Source organism: Schistocerca cancellata, chromosome 3, assembly GCF_023864275.1.
Source record: "Schistocerca cancellata isolate TAMUIC-IGC-003103 chromosome 3, iqSchCanc2.1, whole genome shotgun sequence".
NCBI classification, from domain to species: Eukaryota; Metazoa; Arthropoda; class Insecta; order Orthoptera; family Acrididae; genus Schistocerca; species Schistocerca cancellata.
The window spans coordinates 404,304,263-404,324,940 of record NC_064628.1 but is presented as its reverse complement, the minus strand read 5'-3'; the positions used below and the strand labels follow the sequence as shown (position 1 = coordinate 404,324,940).

Here is a 20,678-nt window from a genome sequence, read left to right as displayed (position 1 = left end):
AGTTTTTCCAACATCTGGAATCTCTGTGCCTACAGTATCAGATTCGCTACTAATGTGTAGGAGAGTGGTGAACTCCAGTTTTTGGACATCCTAGTCAAGTGCACAGCAGACTACACCGTGGAACACTGTGTGTGCAGAAAAGCCACACTGATTTGTTTCTCCACAGCTCCAGTTGCCATTATTCTTCACAAAATGATGGTGTGCTATGTACAAGGCATGGCTGAAATATATAACATTCTTTATTTTTACTTCTTCAGAAGTTTTACATTATCCCCTTCAAAATATTCCTCTCTACTACATTTATACTGCTCCTTGTAAATTTTGCTCTGCTCAAAGCTGTGTTTGAAGTTCTCTTCCGATAGCATGCTCATCATCTCAGTTGCTTTTTCTTTCACAATTTCAGTTGTCTCATGTCTTGTTCTTTTCAGTGAAGATTTTGTTGCTGGGAACAGAAAAATGTTTCTTTTTGAGGTATCGTGATTCATCTGGCTACTACTAATTTCTGTATGAACTGTGAAATGTCTGCCATTAAGGCTTCACAAAGTCCGCCATCTTTGGCACTCCCAGCGTGTCTCCTTCATCAACACAAAGCACTGTCCTCGTCACAGCAAAATTCTCAGCCATGCAGCTGGACCATGTGCAGGGGCTACCCCTCTCGTCCTGCTAATGTTTGCCACCACGTGTTTGTTGCCGGGCCCCGGCTTTGACGAGCATCCTGTGCGGCCGCCCCAATTCCGAACATATAATATTTCCATGGTGCCACAACTCGCAAGTTACCTCACAATGAAATGTGACTCCTTTACACTTTAGACTACAATCAGAATGAAGCAAGCTGGCATTTTTGGTCAAAACACTTACACCAGAATGTAAGCTTTGGGGCAACTGACATCCAAGTATGCAATGTCATAACAATACCTCCACGGTAGTAAAGGAAGGGCAGCAGAGCAATGCAGCAAAGATGCTCATTCTATGGGTATCACCTGAAGATGACGGAAGGCCTGCTGTCTGAATACGAGAGGGAATTGGAAAGTGACACACAATAATCCCCCCCCCCCCCCCCCTTGCTATTGCAGCTGGAATGTTGAAATTTCACAGTGATATTGTTCGAAGTTTGTGCAATAAAACAGAGGGTATTTTGTTTTCATGTGCAGCTCTTAGCAACAGAAGCCTGAACTTCGATACATACATGGCATACATGTCACTGTCATCAACTTGTGAAGAGCAGCGAAGTATAGTTAGATATTTCTGGGCCAAAGGGCATAAACCAAGTAAAATTCACAGGGGCACGTGTGGCGTGGATGGGGATGACTGTATGGACCCTAGCAATGTCTCCAAGTGGTGTGCATTCTTCCTAGATGGCCATGAGCACAGCTGATAGTGATCGGAAACTGTGAACAAAAGCCATTGCCTTCAGCAACATCTTTTGAGGCCTCTTGAGGAAGCCTTCCTAGCCTCCCAAAACCCTAAGCACCTTGTCTAGTTCAGGCGCATTGATGATATCTTTGTGATCTGGACTTGGGGCCAAGATACCCTAATTAAACCCAATAATCATCAACAGTACCTGCATTTTGACAGCTACACAAAAAAATCCCTCCAATACAGTCTGGCCACCTGTGGACGACGGATTTACAGCAATGAGGATTCCCTTGCCTAGTAAGCTGAATTTCACATACCAGCTTCACTGGCGAGCACTACTCCCCGAAACCTAGTCCACAAATGGATTTCTTGTGCCATATCCTCCCACACCCAAGAATCACCAAGGAAGGAGCGCCCCTCTTGTCACCCAGTATCACCATGGACAGGAACAACTGAACCACACCCTTCACCAAGGCTTTATCTATCACCCCGGACTAGAACAACTAAACCATACCATTCACTAAGGCGTTATCTATACATCATGCCCTGAAATGAGGGACATCCTACCCAAGATTCCTACAACCGCTCCTAAAGTTATGTTCTGTCACTCACCCAACCTACTCAACATCCTGGTGTGCCCCTATTCCACTCCCAATCCCAATCCCTTGCCACCGGTGTCATCCAGGTGCAAGACCTGTAGAAGCCATCCACCCAGCACTACAGTTCTTTCAGGTTTATCCTATCCCATCAGTGGCAGGGCCATCTGCAAAAGCAGCCAACTGTGCTGCAATCACTGCACTGCTTTTTATGTCCACCAGAATTAATGGCCATCACCAAACAGTGACAAAGTTGACCACAAAGGTAGCATAACATATAGCGGAGCACAACATGGTTGATTTCAATGGCTGATTCATAACCTGGACCACCCAGATCATTACTTTCAGCATCAGCTTTTCTGAATTAAACAGATGGGACTTGCAACACATCCTTTGCTCCCGTAACCCTCCAGGCCTCAATCTCCATTACCCCATCATCCCCATACCCTCCACACACTAGTTTCCCTTTTCTCTGTCTCACCATACCCTCCCAATTCACTTCTCCACATCAGCTTCACTGTGTGCCACTACCCACCAGCTCCAACACCCGTGCATCATGTGTCTGGCCTGTGCACCTGCCATCCCTCCCTCTCACATTCCTAGCCAACAAACTGACTGCCTCCCCCTGAGCTGTTAGTTACCCACTCCCTGCTTTCTGCACCTCCCTCCCTCTACCCACCCTCTCCAGCACAACCCCCACAATACCCTAGTTCACCTGCAAGGCTGCAGTGCTGGGACTCCCAAAATCTAGCAAGTTTTCTCTCTTTTCTTTTGTGTGTGTACCTGTTGCTGACTGAAGACTTGTGCCTTTCGGTGAATGGGTTCCCTTTACTCTTAAAGTATTTACATTCTACTAGAACTTTCATACTACAGGATGCGGCACAGGGACTTCCTTATTTTAAAAAAAATCATAAATCAGAAAGTATTAGATGCATCATTTTAATTATTTTTTATTTCCAAAGAGTAACATCTAAAGTTTTGTTCCATTAAGTTATGAAAATGATATCTTGAATGCGGCCTCCGTTCTGCTCAATGCATTTGAAGAGTCGAAATCTGAAGTTTCAGTCCACTTTTTCCAAGACATCTCTGTCGATGTCGGCAATAGCAACACAAATATTGTTCTGTAGCTCAGCCAGCGTCTGTGGACAATTGGTATACGCCAAAGATTTAAGACATCCCCATAAGAAAAAGTCCACGGCGCTGAATCCGATGAGCGTGCTGGCCGCTGGAGATCACCCCTCAAAGAGGTGAGATGATCGGAGAAGAATTTGCGCAACACGGTCATCGATGTTCGTGCCATGTGTGCCGTGGTGCCATCTTGTTGGAACCAGACATCATCCACATCCATTTCTTCAAGTTCTGGAAGTAACAACTGTTCAATCATCTGAACATAATGCTCACTGCCTTATCGCTCTCTTCGAAAAACCGTGGGCCAATAATGCCATCTTTAGACAGTGCACACCAAATAGTCACATGTTCAGTATTCAGGGGCTGCTCATGATGTTCTCAGGAGTTTGTGCCACTCTAGTACTGTGTATTCTGTTTATTCATGCAGCCAGACAAATGAAAAAGTGCCTCATTGCTGAAGAACACTAAGGCGTCACGAGGCAGCTCGTCGATCAACGCTTCACACACATTTTTTCGTGAAACAAAATCACGTGCATGAAGTGTGTGCACCACAGGCAGTTTATGCAGATGAAATTTCAACTCATCATGAAGAATGTGTCTCACTGTGTGTTCAGAAACTGCAGGGGTAGCTGCACGTATGCGTGCAGATCGCTTGGGGGAATTCAAAATCGACATACGTACCCTCTCAATGTTTTCAGGCAGTCTGGTGGTTCTTGAAGGTCCTGGTTTCTTTTCCTGCACACTTCCGATATCCATAAAGGTGTCTGCCCACATAACAATTGATTTCTTATCAGGAACACGACCTGCAGGCACTATGTTGAACTGTTTCCTGAAGGCACACTGAATTCTGAAGACGGAATGTCCATTCGAAAAGTAGGCCACAATGGTGAACGCGCACTCCTCTCTTGCCCATTGCACGATCGCTACTACACTAACCTTAAAGAAAACATTAAGTCTCACACTTTTGATTGAACTGAAACCCATGCAGCAATGAGTAACGGCCACTGTGTGCCGAGTGTTTCAAATAATGAAGTTCCCACGCTGCACTCTGTATAAAAGTTATATTTTGTAATCTAAAAGATCTGCAGCTTGCTGTCAATGAATGCATCCAAGTATTGCTAATAATGTGACAGATAGTGTACTCCCAAATGCCGCAGGACAAAACTCTTGTGAGCTAACACCTGCAGCACAGCACTGCGGTTAGCTTGCTAGCTGGCATGCTGTGGGAGGACAGTTGGAATGCATCTGCCAGAAATTATTTGTTATTTAGTATTTACCATTGCTGAAAGTTTCTTGAAATATATTATGTTTGTAATGTTGGTATATTCTTGAATTGTTGATGTTTGTATAAATATCAGCATTCTGGAATAACCTGTGTTTGTATAACAAACAGCTGCAGTGTGTGACCAGGAGGTCAGGTCTGTTCTGGCTTCACACTGATGTCATAACAAATATCCTTTCCGTTCTAAGACCTGTACTTCACTGACGATCGTGCCTTTGGATCTGGACTCGATTGTGGTTGTTACATCCGACTGACATAAATGCTAGGTGTCCCAGGTTTAAATCTGTGGTCTTATGGACACAAGCCATAATTCAACACTAAAGCAAGTAAACCTCCAACTTTTCCCATTACTGCAAATGCATCTGTGCCCCTTCTAGTGAAAGGAGCCAGTTGGCCAGCCAGGGTGTGCAGCATCATGGGACTGTTTGCTGCTGAAGCTGTTGTGTACCACCGAGTTACTGCAGAGGAGCCTCAGGAAGACCTGGATAGAATTTATATTTGGCTCAATGACTGGCAGCCCAGTTTGAATGCGGATAAATGTAAGTTGATGTAATAGAAACATTCATCCAATGAGCAAATACAGTATGAACAGTATGTTGCTCAGTTAAATATCTAGGTGTAAAGTATCAAAATGACAGGAAATGGGACAGGCACATAAGGTCAGTTGTAGGAATGGAAAATGGCTAACTATATTTTATAGGGAGTATTCTGGAAAAATGTAGTGTTTCTATAGAGAAGACCAGGTACAGAACGTTGTGCAGATCTGACCAGGTTGGATTGAAGTGGAACACACTGAAGCAGTTCAGAGGCATGCTGCTAGATTTGTTACAAGTTGATTCAAACGGTACTAGAGTGTTATAAAACGGTATTATGAACGTTTAAAGAATCAGCATTTGCAGCAGACTACAGAATGATTATACTGCCTCTGAAATTCACCTCACAAAAGGATAACAGGGACAAAATAATAGAGGTTACAGCTCATACACTGGCCGACAGGCAATAAGATTTCCTGTGCTCCATTTTCTAGTGGAACAGAAAAGGGAATGGAAGGGAATGGTTAGCAACAGTACACTCTGTCATGTGCTCTGCAGCAGCTTGTGGAGTACGTACACATATGTAGAGACACCAAAAGAGATGGTACAGTTTCGGATCTGTAGCAAACACATACCTCGATATGTTTCGTTGCTTCGTCATAATGTGGCGGTGGGACCTTTGGAATGATGAAAGCGGCTGTTGTGGCTTCTGTAGGTGGTGCCTGTGTCACACTTACTTTGACACTTCCATCAGCCATAGATGATTGCTGTGTCACAAACGAGCCCAAGAAGTTCGGTAATGATGCAGTCCTGTAAAACGAGAAATCATCAGTTTTAGAAAAATGTTGAGTTGTGTAAATACTGCCTCTGCTTTGTATTAGCACAGCATTTTCTAAAGATCCTGAGAACAAAACAGTGCATAAAAATGAAAGACTAAGGACAGACAATCATAGCATTTACATCCACTGTTGACATGGTCAGGTGTACCATGAAAATACTGTCAGCAATATTGGGATCTACTTTTAACTAATGAATTTTAGTGCTTGAAATGAGTATTAATAAATAATTCCAATATTCTGGAACCAGATCAGTGGTATGTTAAGAGCAATTTCATAAAGATGAAATCAGTTGATGACTGTAATCATCATCATCATAATCATCATCATCATCATTATCATTGTCATCATCAATATCATCATCATAGCAGCAGCAGGAGGAGGAGGAGGAAAAATAGCCACTTGGCTGGCATCCACTTCTGGATAACAGCCTCCTCTAGACTTTTCCACACATTATACTGTCTTCATTTATAGCCATCCATGTCTCTCTTGCATGTTTCTATATCCTCTGCCCACGTTCCACCAGGTTGTTATCTTGGTCATTCCTTATATCTTAGGATCCAGCAAAGATATAAGAATGTGTATGGTCCTGCTAATACTGACAGAATTTCAAACAAATTGCTTACAGTTAGTGAGGTGCAGCATGTGCTACAAACTGCACATCAGGAGAAAAAAGTATCCACATGGGGCTGACAACGTGTGTAAGGGCTCGTACTACCCATCTCAAAAGTATTACATTGTCAGGCAGCACACACCTGAAATATGCCCATTGGGGCCACACATGTGAGTGTCATCTGTATAAGTGGTCTGGCAGTAATTTTCAGCATCACCACTGCTTCCACCATAGTTCTCATGGCTATTAGAACCATCAGTTTGTACACTGTGTCAATAGTTTGTTCCACTGGAAGATAATCTCCATCTGATTTAAAAATGTGACGGCACTGTGAAGCACACTCTTCTTCACCTTTCCTACGAAACTTTTTCTATGATTTATTTGAATCGGCCAATGTGAATGTAACGTACTTCTTTTGTAAAAGTTCTTGCACTGTACATCAAAGCTCAGCGGCACGATGGGGCTCAAAGAACTGAAAACTGGCATTTTGCTTTAGTTTTTTATTTTAATAAGGTAATAGTTCCACTTTGTAAATACTGTATTTACCCAATTATAAGACAAGATTTTTTTCCCATATTCGTCATTCAAAAAATATAAGATCGTCTTATACTTGCAGATTAAATTATTGCTGCTGAGGTCAACATTTTTATGTTGTTCACTAGAGTGTATAGGGGTCGTCTTACATTTAGAGATGAAGCTTTGACAATTTAGGTCACGATTTATTTTGAAGAATTGAGAAGGGCAGTGCTCCATAAACAATACTTGTTTTCCAACAGCCTCAAGATATGCTGAAGCGTAAACAATACATGACATTGATTAAAGCGGTGCTAGTGCAAGAGATTTGAGAATCAAGTCATGGTCCAGGTAGGCTGTATTCTTTTTATTATCCATGTGGACGGCCTATTTCAACTTTTAGTCATTTTCAGACTGGTTTCAGCTTCCAGAGACTGTGGTCACGTGTACGAGAATAGCATTTGCATGAGTGTGTGTGTGTGTGGGGGGGTCTATTTTTAACAGGGGGGGGAGGGCGGGGGGTCTATTTTTAACAAAGGCCCTGTTGGATGAAATCTCATTTTGTTGTGTCTATCTGTGACACAGTATCTTCACTATATGGCGAGTAGCAATTATCCTTATCCTTTTTATAACATTGTTTTATAATATTGTTGCTGTTGTTGTTTATAATGTTGTTTTCAATTGCTTGAAAATCATTAAAGGTTGAAATAGACCAATGACATACATAATAAAAAGAAAACCACATGTGTCCTCGGAGTATTTTATGGTGGCATGACTGGATAAAATCTTCTCGGTTTTCAAGTGAGCTGTCAATTCCAATAAAATTCTCGAGCTTTCGATGGATAGCTCCACCATCATCGTCAGGAGTAAAACCACTGACTGCCGGGACTGCCACTATTTCCCACTTACATACCAACAATTACAGCTGCTGGCACCAATCAGAAAGGGCCAAAACGATGCGTGCGCGGAAGGCAAGTTGGTCAGCTCCAGCCCACCGCGAGGCTGAGTGAGGTCAGGTGGCACAAAGGGCCAGTGCCACATCTGAAGCTGCCGCTCCTGCCTCCTACAAGCATTAAGCGTCCAATGTTCCTTCTTTTTGACATCCAAAGCCTGCCCCCACACCCTACTCAGTGTGTAGCCCTGGTCTCTGTTGAAATTGTTGCTGTTCATTCTAATCTCAGCCACCTCTTTTATAACTGAGTCCCAGTATTTTGACGCATGAGCCAAGACTCTCTTTGTAGAACACAGAAGCTCCCAGTTGTTTATCTTATTTTAACACTGTAAGTAAAGTGCTCATTGTTGGGCATTCAGCAACCAATTTGTAGAAGCCTTATATTATATTCCAAATAACTCATGAATCATCAACTTTGCTTTCAGTTTTTCTCTATGATTGTTCTTATTCGGTGTGATAAGTGATGTAGGTTTCTCTAGTCAATCACACATTTGGCAACACGTGACAGAACACATCTCAAATTTATGGGCTGCTTTAGATCAGCCTCGTCCTTGACAAACTTGTGTATGTTTCACACAATTTTATGGCTCCGATGGGTCAGAAGTTTCTTACCACCTATTTTCTTCATCACCAAATAGGGCACCCACAGCTCACTTGACATTTTCTGAACTGTGTCAAATGAGGGGTGTGTCTGCAGGGGCAGTAACTATATGTCCACACTGGCTCCTTCCCCAACCATACAAAATCAGTGCAGAACTGGTGCATGTGCTGACACAGTAGCTCATGATTCACCCGCACCTATACATGTATTGCTCACTATCTGGAAAAAAGCATTAAGGGACTGAGACTTAGATTAGATTCAGTTTTCATTCCATAGACAGAAAAATGAGATGATTCTCATGCATGTGGAACATATCAGAATGTATAATGTAAAAGACACAGAACATTAAAATATAAGACTCGCTTCCCTGGTCATTTGTCAGGAAACTGTTAAAATATGTGAATACATTAAACTGGAACTGCTAATATTTACAGAATTAATACACTGTCACAAATTTACAAAATTAATACACTGTCACAAATTTACAAAATTAATACACTGTCACAATGAAACACAGTTACACACTTTTAATAACTTCATCATACACAACAACCTGATCTTCGCTGTTGTGACCTAGTGCTGTCAAAACTGGAATGGAGCAGACATTTTTAGTTAAGCTGGTCTAACAGTCCCTGTTAAGATATTCGTCTATAGAGTTGAAGGAGTTGCCTAGCAAAATGTCTTTCAGACTCTTTGTAAACTGTGCTTTATCTGAAACCAAGTTTTCAATGGTTGCTGGCAATTTACTGAAAATGTGTGTTCCTGAATATTGGACCAAGGTAAGTAATTTTAGGCCTTTATGCAGATGCTCCTTATTCCTAGTATTGATACTATGTTTTGAGCTCCTGGTTGGAAATAGAGACATATTATTTGCAACAAATTTCATTAAGGAATAAATATGCTGAGAAGGAGTGGCTAGAATACCCAATTCCTTAAACAGGCTTCTCCATTATGTTCTTGAATTTGCACCACAAATGAGTCCTGTTACATGCTTTTGCACTCTACAAACTTTTTCTCAGTTTGACAAGTTTCCCGAAAATACTATGCCATGACTCCCCTAAGTCATCTAGGGGAGTGAAGCAGATGACAGGCATGTGCAACTGTATAGCTCAGAGCAATAGGTCCTAACCCACAACATTAAAAAGTTAGACTGCTGTGCCATCTAGTGGGGATACCATCATAAGAAAGTTGTCAGACTCAAATGGAACTGGCACAAGACGAGACCAAACTCCAAAAGAAGTACAGCACAAGTTTGATGCTTGAAAACTCCAAGTGGATGCAATCATTAGTTTGTTAAATAATCATATAAATCATTATATGGGTCATGCATACTATGCATTTGCTTTTTTTATGTTATGTTTGAATTATCAGATACAGACATAAACTTTGGTGACAGAAATATTGATTATTCAGACAGCCAGGGATTATGAGCCATTAGGGGAGAGTAGTTCATCACAGGAAGAAGTAAAAGAGTACCAAATTCAGTCAGTGAAAAAAGTACATGAGGAATCTGAAGCACCAAAGTGATAAAGTGCATATGCTGACAATTATTACGCTCATTCCAGTACAGTCATATTTAAAAGTGTCCCATAATTGTCCTAAAAATTACAATGATAGAATATGTTACAAAAATTGAGAGCCAGTATTTTCTAGCTATTGAAAAACGGGTTGGGTGATGAAAAAGTCTTAATAATGGGTTGAACAAAAGTGTCAGAGATGAAAATAAATACATAAAAGGAAATCCATCTCCTAAGGTGATGATACAAACTTGCTTTCTGCAAGATGAAATGGAGGTGGGCAGATCATGATGTACATAGTAAGTTCTTCCAGGGCGCACTGTAAATTTCTGGTATAACTATAATCCTGGCATTGAACTGAAGAGACAAGTCAAGAACAAGAAGTTACTGTTGGCAGTTTCATAAAGAAATTTCCTGCATACAAGTACATTAATGCTGAAAAGATACTTGTCAGTAGTACCTTGTACCACGTCTGACATGCAACATTTATCAACCTGACTGTAAATCTGTGAACACTACTCCTGTATCACTGTTATCTACATCAGCAAAGTTTTAATACTTAGTTCAATGTATATTTTCATCACCCAGTAAAATGTATAAGTCAGTGATGTGATAAACTTCATTATTAACAGAATTCCTTGTCAGAAGGTTCAGAAAAAAGAGCATAATATCCAGTTGCAGCAATCACAATCAGATAAGTCAAGAGATGTCCAGGCAAGGGAATCAAGCAGTGGTACTCACCTGGTATTGATGTTTGACTTTGAGAGGACAATACCTTCTCCAGTACTAACAACAGGTATGCTTTATTATAAATGCCAGTTCTGGGTGCATAACCTTGGGATTCGTGATGACATTTTGAATATGGGATACACGTATGTCTTAGGAGAAGGTATTGTACCCACTGGTGGCCAAGAAATTGCATCAAGTTTATAGAGACAGATAAGCTACCTTTCTAAAACTAAATGAATACTTAATTTGGACAGTGATTCCTGTGGAGGGCAAAACATAAGCATTAAAGTAATTTTTCTCCTGTCATTTACCCTCCAAAGTTCAAGGTGATTACCTGTATAGGTACCACACAGATGACTGTAAGCTGTGATACAGTCGACAAAGAAAAAGAAGCCACACTTGTGGTTAATAAAAGACTTAAGGGCACTTTTTCTCATGTTCAGTTTTGGAAAAACATATCACAAACCAAATGAAGTCTGCAAATGGGGAAAAAGTTCATAGGCTCAACATTTGTTGGCTGTAGCTGTAAAATAAGAAAACAAAGAGCCATTTATCTAAATATAATTTCAAAGAAGTTTCTCCCTTAATAAAAATAAATAAGTAAAAACCAAACAGAGAAAAGTCACAAAGCTCTGAACTGGAATCTGTACCAACACTTTACCAATAAAGCAAAGGAAATACAAAAGAAAAGAAGGCTTTCTTATAGTATATGTCTCCTGTGCACCATTATTAGCAACCTAAGGGTATGAGACAGGCGAAATACCCTCAGACTTCAAGAAGAATATAATAATTCCAATCCCAAAGAAAGCAGGTGTTGACAGATGTGAAAATTACCGAACAATCAGTTTAATGAATCACAGCTGCAAAATACTAATGTGAATTCTTTACAGATGAATGGAAAAACTGGTAGAAGCCGACCTCAGCGGAGATCAGTTTGGATTCCGCAGAAATGTTGGAACACGTGAGGCAATACTGACCCTACGACTTATCTTAGAAAATAGATTAAGGAAAGGCAAACCTACATTTCTAGCATTTGTAGACTTAGAGAAAGCTTTTGACAATGTTGACTGGAATACTCTCTTTCAAATTCTAAAGGTGGCATGGGTAAAATACAGGGAGCGAATGGCTATTTACAATTTGTACAGAAACCAGATCGCAGTTATAAGAATCGAGGGACATAAAAGGGAAGCAGCAGTTGGGAAGGAAGTGAGACGAGGGTTGTAGCCTCTCGCCGATGTTATTCAATCTGTATATTGAGCAAGCAGTAAAGGAAACAAAAGAAAAATTCAGAGTAGGTATTAAAGTCCACGGAGAAGAAATAAAAACATTGAGGTTCGCCGATGACATTGTAATTCTGTCAGAGACAGCAAAGGACTTGGAAGAGCAGTTGAACGGAATGGACAGTGTCTTGAAAGGAGGATATAAGATGAACATCAACAAAAGCAAAACGAGGATAATGGAATGTAGTCGAATTAAGTCGGGTGATGCTGAGGGAAATAGATTAGGAAATGAGACACTTAAAGCAGTAAAGGAGTTTTGCTATTTGGGGAGCAAAATAACTGATGATGGTCGGAGTAGAGAGGGCATAAAATGTAGACTGGCAATGGCAAGGAAGGCATTTCTGAAGAAGAGAAATTTGTTAACATTGAGTATAGATTTAAGTGTCAGGAAGTCGTTTCTGAAAGTATTTGTATGGAGTGTAGCCATGTATGGAAGTGAAACATGGACAATAAATAGTTTGGACAAGAAGAGAATAGAAGCTTTCGAAATGTGGTGCTACAGAAGAATGCTGAAGATTAGATGGGTAGATCACATAACTAATGAGGAGGTATTGAATAGAATTGGGGAGAAGAGGAGCTTGTGGCACAACTTGAGTAGAAGAAGGGATCGGTTGGTAGGACATGTTCTGAGACATCGAGGGATCACCAATTTAGTATTGGAGGGCAGCGTGGTGGTTAAAAACCATAGAGGGAGACCAAGAGATGAATACACTAAGCAGATTCAGAAGGATGTAGGTTGTAGTAAGTACTGGGAGATGAAGCAGCTTGCACAGGATAGGGTAGCATGGAGAGCTGCATCAGACCAGTCTCAGGACTGAAGACAACAACAACAGCAACAACAAGGGTTGAAAATAATACTGTTACTGGACTCTACAAAAATGACAGATTTGGATAAATGGTTTTTGTTCTTGGTAAGTGTATCATTTGTAACTTACCAGCGCCAACAAACCTTAATCAAGAAGTTTTATTTGGCATGACATACATAACCTTCTGTAATTATTATTAAAATGTCTAGTAGTTCAATTATTTGAATGATTTATATGTCTGTTATTTATTTATACACGCAATAAAAGAAATACATGTTTGTTATCTCTCACATTTTTCCAGAGAAATGTGGGTTATCTACCTATAATCCTGAGCCATCCAACTCCGGAATGCATGGAGAAATTTCAAACTTGGTATAACATGTCCCACAATCTAAGGAAAGTATGTCACTATTAAGGAGGGGTAAAGGCATATGTATAAATAATTGAAAGCAAATGGTATATAGGTTTTGTTCCTTCTCCTATCTAATATGAGATGGTATAAATACAAGTACAATGGGAAACCATCAGCCAAAGTTGGAAATTTCACTTTTTTCCCATTTTCAAATTATACAGATAGTCAAAATGGTGTTTCCAAAAATACAGATAATTCTGTATGCATCGTAACTGTTCATTTGCAGTACATAATATGTATATATTTTTCTTGACACGGGTCTTGTATTTTTAGAAATACCGTATCAACTATCTGGATGATTTGAAAATGGCCCCCAGCCCAAAAGTAGTACGGCTCCCAGCCCAAAAAAAGTCATCGCGTAAATAAAAAAAGTGAAATTTGCAACTTTGGTTGGTTTTCTGTTGTACTGATTAACGTAAGTTGCTGACCTGCAATTATTCCAGCATGCTGGAAGTTCAGGATACATACGCACCTGGGTAGTGCCAGTTAACTAGCTGCTAAATAAATAAAGAAAAAAGCTACAAAGTGAGCAGAACTCGTTACATGCCATACCTGTGGTGGCCAGGCTGCGTGAGCCCATTGACACTTGCGGCAGCAGCCGCAGCAGCAACCTTCTGCAGGTTGATGTGGTTGAGGACAAGCGCCGCCTGTTGCTGGTCCAGCACGATGCTGCGGCGGATGTGTGGGTGGGCACTCTGGCCATTTGCTGTACTGCTAGAGTTGCTACCGACAAGCATGTTGTTCGTGTTACTGTTTTGATTGTTGTTGTTGCTGCTGCTGTTGTTGTTGTTGTTGTTGTTGTTGCTACTGCTGCTGCTGTTATGGTTACTGTTGTTGTTGTTCTGCTGTTGCTGGTGATGGCTGTTCTGACTCTGGAGGAAGGCTGCAAGGCTTGCCTTGGCATTAATGACCTGTTAAAACAAATACGAATTGTCTTAAAGATCTCTCTTGAAGAGCAGCTTTCTATTTCAGTTGTGACATATACAACTATACTTTATTCTTGAATCTGTCGTTGGACGGACTAAGTGTATGTAATCGGAAGGCTAAGGTATTTCTAACTACGATTTCTGGTCAAAGTTACTGTAGTAGCAAAAATGATGTTTACAAAATTATAAATAAGCATTTCTTTTGTCTACAGTAGCTTCAAAACTATATATTTGAGATGAAGATTTTATTTTGGAAATTATGTCATTTAAGCCTTTAAATGCAAACATTTTAAGTTAGGCTTTGCTGTGACTGTTATTGATAGTGATTGGGACAAGTTTACTGTTACTTGTCACACTTTATTTTATTTCCACTACACATTTCAGAAGTCTAAAGCTCCATCATAAGGTGGATTTATGTGAATTAATACAAAATGTATGTGTTTTGTTTACTACCTTTGTGTAACACGCAGTGCTGACTAGTAGCCAAAGACAAAAACAAAACACTTAGTGCATGGGTTATAGTTTTGTAAAAGAAATTCACATTTCCATAACTCAAAAAGGAAATTTCAGACATTGTTGTTAACATGTACTGGAACATTAGATTTTAATATGTTTCTTTGGATTATATTAGATATAATTTTTGACACACAGTGGAGTTCACAAGGTAAATTAATAAACAACGTAAGTCCAGAGCGTAGCCAAGTTGTCTAAGTATATATCACAATCCAGGGGTAAGGCCATATCACAAAACATTACCAGGCAAGGTCAAAGTATTACGCTATCTAATGGCGGAGATGCTGAGTCTCACCAATGTAGAACGTGTCATAAAACAAAAAAACATAATACATATTTACAAAAAACGATAAATACGCTGAAGTTATTTCTCGAGATCCTAAGCGAAATGGACCTCTTGGATGCAGAATAAGTCAAAACATCTTAAAACACATATTTGTTTGAAAGAATTCTTAAATTTTTAAGATCATTACTAAACACTGTACAAGCATAAACACATTTATAATTTTGTAAATGCCATATTATGTGAACTGCAAGTAATAGAAAAAAATAACTGGTAGAATGCAGTGTGATGAATACCACTGTACCACACATCTACAGAAGAGAAGGCATTTTTCAAAGTTAAGTAAGTGAGCAATACAGTTGAAAGCAGCTGTGACATGATCTGTATGAATTTAATGATGAAATTAGTTGTAGCAACATGGCAAATGGTGCTAGAGTATGAAATAATTTCTAGTGAATAAAAACAAAGAACAGTGTTTTACTCAGAGGAAATTTGGAGCTGAATTATTATTTAAATTACAATCATAATAAATACAATGTGATTGCAGCAGTTAAAAGCCCACCACCAGATTTAACACCTCAATCGACAAACACTTTCGATAGGAATGATTAAATGCACTAGGGTGGCAGTCGGTGTGAACGTGTTTATGTTAAAACTGTGGTCTTGCTGGGGCTGCAAGCTTTTATAAAATATTAAAATCTATTGAGGATGTTATAAAGGAACACTAAGAAGCTTCTTTCCCAGCATTTATGGGTCTTCACGAGCGAACTGTTTCGCATATTTCAGAAACCTTACACCAGTGGAACAAAAGAGATGGTTCTGATGATGACTGACAGTGGAGATCACAAGGTAAATTAATAAACAACTTAGCCAAGTTGTCTAAGCATATATCACAATCCAGGGGTAAGGCCATATCACAAAACATTACCCAGTCAAGGTCAAGGTATTATGCTATTTAATGGCGGAGACGCTGAGTCGCAGATACGCACAACAAAAGGACTGTCACAAACAAAGTTTTCAGCCAGTAAGGCCTTCACCAAAAATAGATCACTCACACACACACACACACACACACACACACACACACACACACAACTGCAGCCTCAGGCAGTTTGGCTACAGTTGCCTGCGACTGCAGTCATGTGTGTGAGAGTTGCCTTTTCGTGTGTGTGTGTGTGTGTGTGTGTGTGTGTGTGTGTGATCTATTTTTGATGAAGGTCTTATGGGCTGAAAGCTTTATTTGTGACAGTCTTTTTGTTGTGCCTATGTGCGACTTAGCATCTCCTTTACATGGTGAGTGACAACTTTCCTTTTCATAAAATTGTTACATTGCGTTCTGGATTTTCCATTGTTTGATTTCTGCTATCCAATGGTATGTGCATAAGGCTTCAGTGACTACCAAAAGACTGGCTACAATAACTGGGCTGTGGTATACCGGTAAACACTCATCAGAGGATAACGCCATCTCTCATACTTGCTGCAGATGCTGCACCTGGCATAATCATGAGCTGTGGCTGTCACCTAGAACTCTAATATCTCTGACGGATTCTCTGTATCGATACTTGAGCTAGCTGGGGGCTCTGAATCATCCACAGATACCACACATATCAAAGTGCGAGATGATGAGAGGAGCATCAGGCCTATCTTCACAACTGCTCGTACTTACACTGCTCCTACATTTTTCAATTGAAAAGAAAGTTAAAAATGTACCTAAAAGAAAGTTAAAAATGTACTTCAATACTCACACCTTCTACAAATCAACAAAGTTTGTTGTAATGTAAACAGACTTCTGTTGCCACTGATGTAAGTAATTATTTTCTATGGAAAAATGCCAATGCAATCAAGCAAATATTAAGCTACTAACAGAAAAGAGGAGTGGCTGTTTAGTACAACAATACAATCCATCCTGTATTTTCCATTGTTTGTTTAGACAACAGCTATTTCTAGAGTAGCAGCTTTTCTGCTACACTCATCATACATAGTACAAAACAGTACAGTGACAGTTCACTGGCAATACAGTTTACAGATTCATTTTTTGAAGAATTGCTTCACTTCTGTTCACGAATACCTTGACTCGTTCCAAGTTCTTGAAGGTTCTGATTCTTGCAGGTGTACATGGAAGAATGTGAGTGAATGAATGGGTCAATGAAACAGTGAATGAAATGTATGAATTAACAACTGGGAGCAATGGGCTGAATTATAACGAGAAACTGAATTATCAGAAACTGAGCAAGGCTGAAAATTTCAAAAGATACATCCACACAGAATTATATCTACACACACACTTTTTATTGATGCCAGGAAGAGAGAGAGAGAATTCATTCCAACCCCCACTGCCCTCCCATAATGAGTTAAGAATGAAACATTGCTGCCTTGTGTGTGTGCGAAGATTAAGCAACAAACAGTACAGTTGTGTCATTCAAAATTTCAAAGCGGCAATCTTCCCACAAAGGTCAATACGCAACAAAAAATTAAGGCAACTGTGTTCCGTGAGCAAGCAGGTATAAGAGGCACAGTAATAGTGAATTTTACTGTGCAGATATTGTGGCTAATATCTAAGGTCTATCCTCAAAACACTTAACAGGCGAACAGGCATGTCATTCAGAACGAACAATATGCAAAGCTGCCTTTCACCAGAACAATACACATCCACACACTGCAATATTTGGTAACCACTCTCAGGTGAAAACATTTTAATCCCCCCTCCCCCTCCCCAAAAAAAAAGAAAGTTGTAGCAGGATCTGTTACTCAGCAATTATTATTTTTTCTGCATCTCAAAGAATAGCTTGATCAACGAGGTTTTTGCACAAGTTGTAAAAGCACTGGCAGCATTTCCAGTAGATGTACACGTCCACAACAGTGTGCATGACATAATCACCTGTTCCAGAGTGTACCCGGTAGCTATTTGTCTGAGGACCATTATGTTGCTAGCTCCAAGCATTACGAAAATTGTGTGTGGCAAAGAAAATACAGCTCACCTGGTCATCAAACATCCTTGCAAGCAGCAATGCAATTTGTCTTTCAGCTTCCAAATGCATAAGCACTATCCTTTAGTAAACTGTCACAGTTTCTATGACCTCAATAAAAAGGAACACGTGCCACCCTATGTTAAAAAAATTAAAAATTCTAGAACCTTTAAGAGATCTTCTACGAAAACCAATATACACTTGATGCTTTCCATTTTTTGCACAATTGCAGCATCCATCACAAAAAATTCTATGGTCTCAAAATGCCAGTTAATATTCTATGCACAGACAATAAAACATATGGCTTTTAAAATTTATGATAAACATAAAGGACATGAAAATATTCAGCACGGAAATTTGACTCACTTTATCCTGCCAGTTGAAAAGCACTAAATACTCACGGATGACAATTTCACAGTTTGAACAAGAAAACTCAAGTATACTGTTCTGTAGAGCATATGAACTACAGTGAGTATTTCGTAAATATACCATGGTAATGTGAGTAAAATACGTAAAACTTCTAAATGACTGTTATTAAAAACAGTTTTGTTGTAAATTTTGAGGTATCTTCTGTACAAGAATTCAAATGATTTGAAAATGATGTTAATGGGTATTTATGCTGGCTCTTGGTATGACAAGTTTATATTCACAGATATAGTTTCATTCCACTTGTGTTTGTTTATTAATAACCACTCATTAGCTTACTAGGCCATCTTCAGGTAATAACTGGCTAGCATCTGCAAAGCACCAGTGCACAAGAAATCAAAATTTGAAAAACACGGAATTTCAACTTTGGTTTTTTTGTACACTTGTGCCTTTGTGGACACTAGTCACCTGTTACTTGACTACACCTACATACGTACTCCATGAGCCACAGTACGGTGCACAGTAGAGGCTACTGGGCATGACTATTAGTCATTTCTTTTCCTGCTCCACTTGCAAATACAGCAAAGGAAAAACAACTGCCTATATGCCTCCATACAAACCCTAATTTCTTTTATCTTATCTTTGATGTCCTTAAACAAAATGTACAATTGTGACAGTAAAATCATTCTACAGTCAGTTTCAAATGCTGCTTCTCTAACTTTTCTCAACATTGTCCACCAAAAAGAATGTTGCCTCTCCTACAGGGATTCCCACTGAGTTCACAAAACAGTGTCGATTGAATGTACCGGTAAAACGTCTTGTAGCCCACCTCTGAATCACTTCGATGTTTCCTTTTGTGTGACCTGGTAGGAATCCCAAACACTCGAGCAGTACACAAGAATGGGTCACACTAGTATTCTACATGCGGTCTCCTTTACCGATGAACCATACTTTCTTAAAATTCTCCCAGTAAACCAACGTCACTAACTCGTCTTCACTAGTATCATCCTTACTTGCTCATTCCATTTCATATCACTTTTCAAAATTATGCCTAGATATTTAATCGATGTGACTATGTTGAGCAGCACACTACTAATGCTGTATTCAAACATTACAGGAATTTTTTTCTCCCCCCTACATTTAGAGTTAGGTGCCATTCATCACATCAACTAAAAATTTTGTCTAAGTTATCGTGTATCCTCCCACAGACACTCAACAACGACACCTTCCAATACCCAACAGTGTCGTCAGCAAGCAGCTGCAGATTGCTGCTCACCCTGTCTGTCAGGTCATATAGACCAATAAGCTAAAACTGGTTAGTAATAAATAAATATTGCAGAACAAAACAGAACATCTTTGCTTCTCACCTTTAAAGATGGTTAAAAATTTTACACTGACACATGAATAAATTACAATCAATATTTCACCGTTTTACACTGACACAGACTGCACACTTCATGGGCTACTGTCAACTTCGTTCACATACCTGCTGTTGTTGTTGTTGCTGTTGTTGTTGTTGCTGCTGCTGCTGCTGCTGCTGCTGCTGCTGCTGTTGTTGTTGCTGCTGCTGCTGTTGAAAGGCAGCATGCTGTTGCTGCTGCTGCTGAGCCTGCTGCTGCCTCTGCTGCTGTTGCTGCTGCTGCTGCTGCAGCTGCTGCAGCTGCTGCTGCAGCTGCTGCTGGGCCTTCTTGTGCTGGAGGTGCTGCTGCAGGATGAGCTTCTGCGGCTGCGATACGGCGGCAGGTGCCGCAACAGTACCCGCTGCGCCGGCCGCCCGGGTCTGCGTCTGTGCCGCAGCTGCCGCCGCGGCTGCTTTGCTGCGCATCTTCTGCAGCTGCAACTGCATCTGTGACTGGTGCAGCTGGCGTTGCAGCTCCTCGATGCGCCGCTGCTGGTCGCGGATGATGTCCTCTGTGGCGGCGGGTGTTGCCGGCGTAGCGGGACTGCCGCACGCCTCCATCTCGACGTCAGCAGACGGCGCGGGCGACGGTGCACCACCGGTCGCACTGACTCCGGGTGGGCTGGGTGCGGCCGTCGACTCTGTGTCCGCTGGTGAAGATGGCGCATCAGCTGTCGAGAGGCCTGGGTAATGTAGGTGTTAACTTTAAAACGACAAATTCAGACTATGTCTTGTACACTTAATGAGAGGTTTCTCTTCCCTCTCTTCCACTACATGCCTGAAAAGTACACAAAATCTCTCTAGTTTTAATTTTTTAACACAGTTGCCAATACTTTTAAATTTTTCTTGCTTATAACAGAGTAGAAATGGATGGAAATAGGCAGCTGGTCAGACAAAAAAAATAAGATTTTTATCTTTCCCATGTGTTTATTAATTGTATCAAAAAGAGAATTTGTTTGAGGAAACTACTATGAAATCTATTTATCGGCAGTACTTAGTACTTCATCACCAGAAGATAAGTACTGGTCATGCATTTATTCCATTATGTGTGACTAAAGCTTTTTTATGTAA

General features: G+C 40.3%; 1 protein-coding gene across 3 annotated transcripts in view; it reads right to left on the bottom strand.

Moving 5' to 3' along the window:
- Window positions 1-20,678, bottom strand: part of LOC126175151 (myocardin-related transcription factor A-like) — a 113,930-nt gene that overhangs the window by 5,308 nt on the left and 87,944 nt on the right. For 2 of the 3 annotated variants that reach the window (XM_049921716.1, XM_049921718.1), the window contains 3 exons: window positions 19,695-20,278; window positions 13,707-14,065; window positions 5,531-5,705 (listed from right to left, as the gene is read on the bottom strand). In XM_049921716.1, coding sequence (XP_049777673.1) covers window positions 5,531-5,705; window positions 13,707-14,065; window positions 19,695-20,278 — 1,118 coding nt within the window. Of the gene's footprint in view, window positions 1-5,530; window positions 5,706-13,706; window positions 14,066-19,694; window positions 20,291-20,678 lie in introns of all 3 variants that reach the window. The other variant, XM_049921717.1, reaches the window with a different exon arrangement.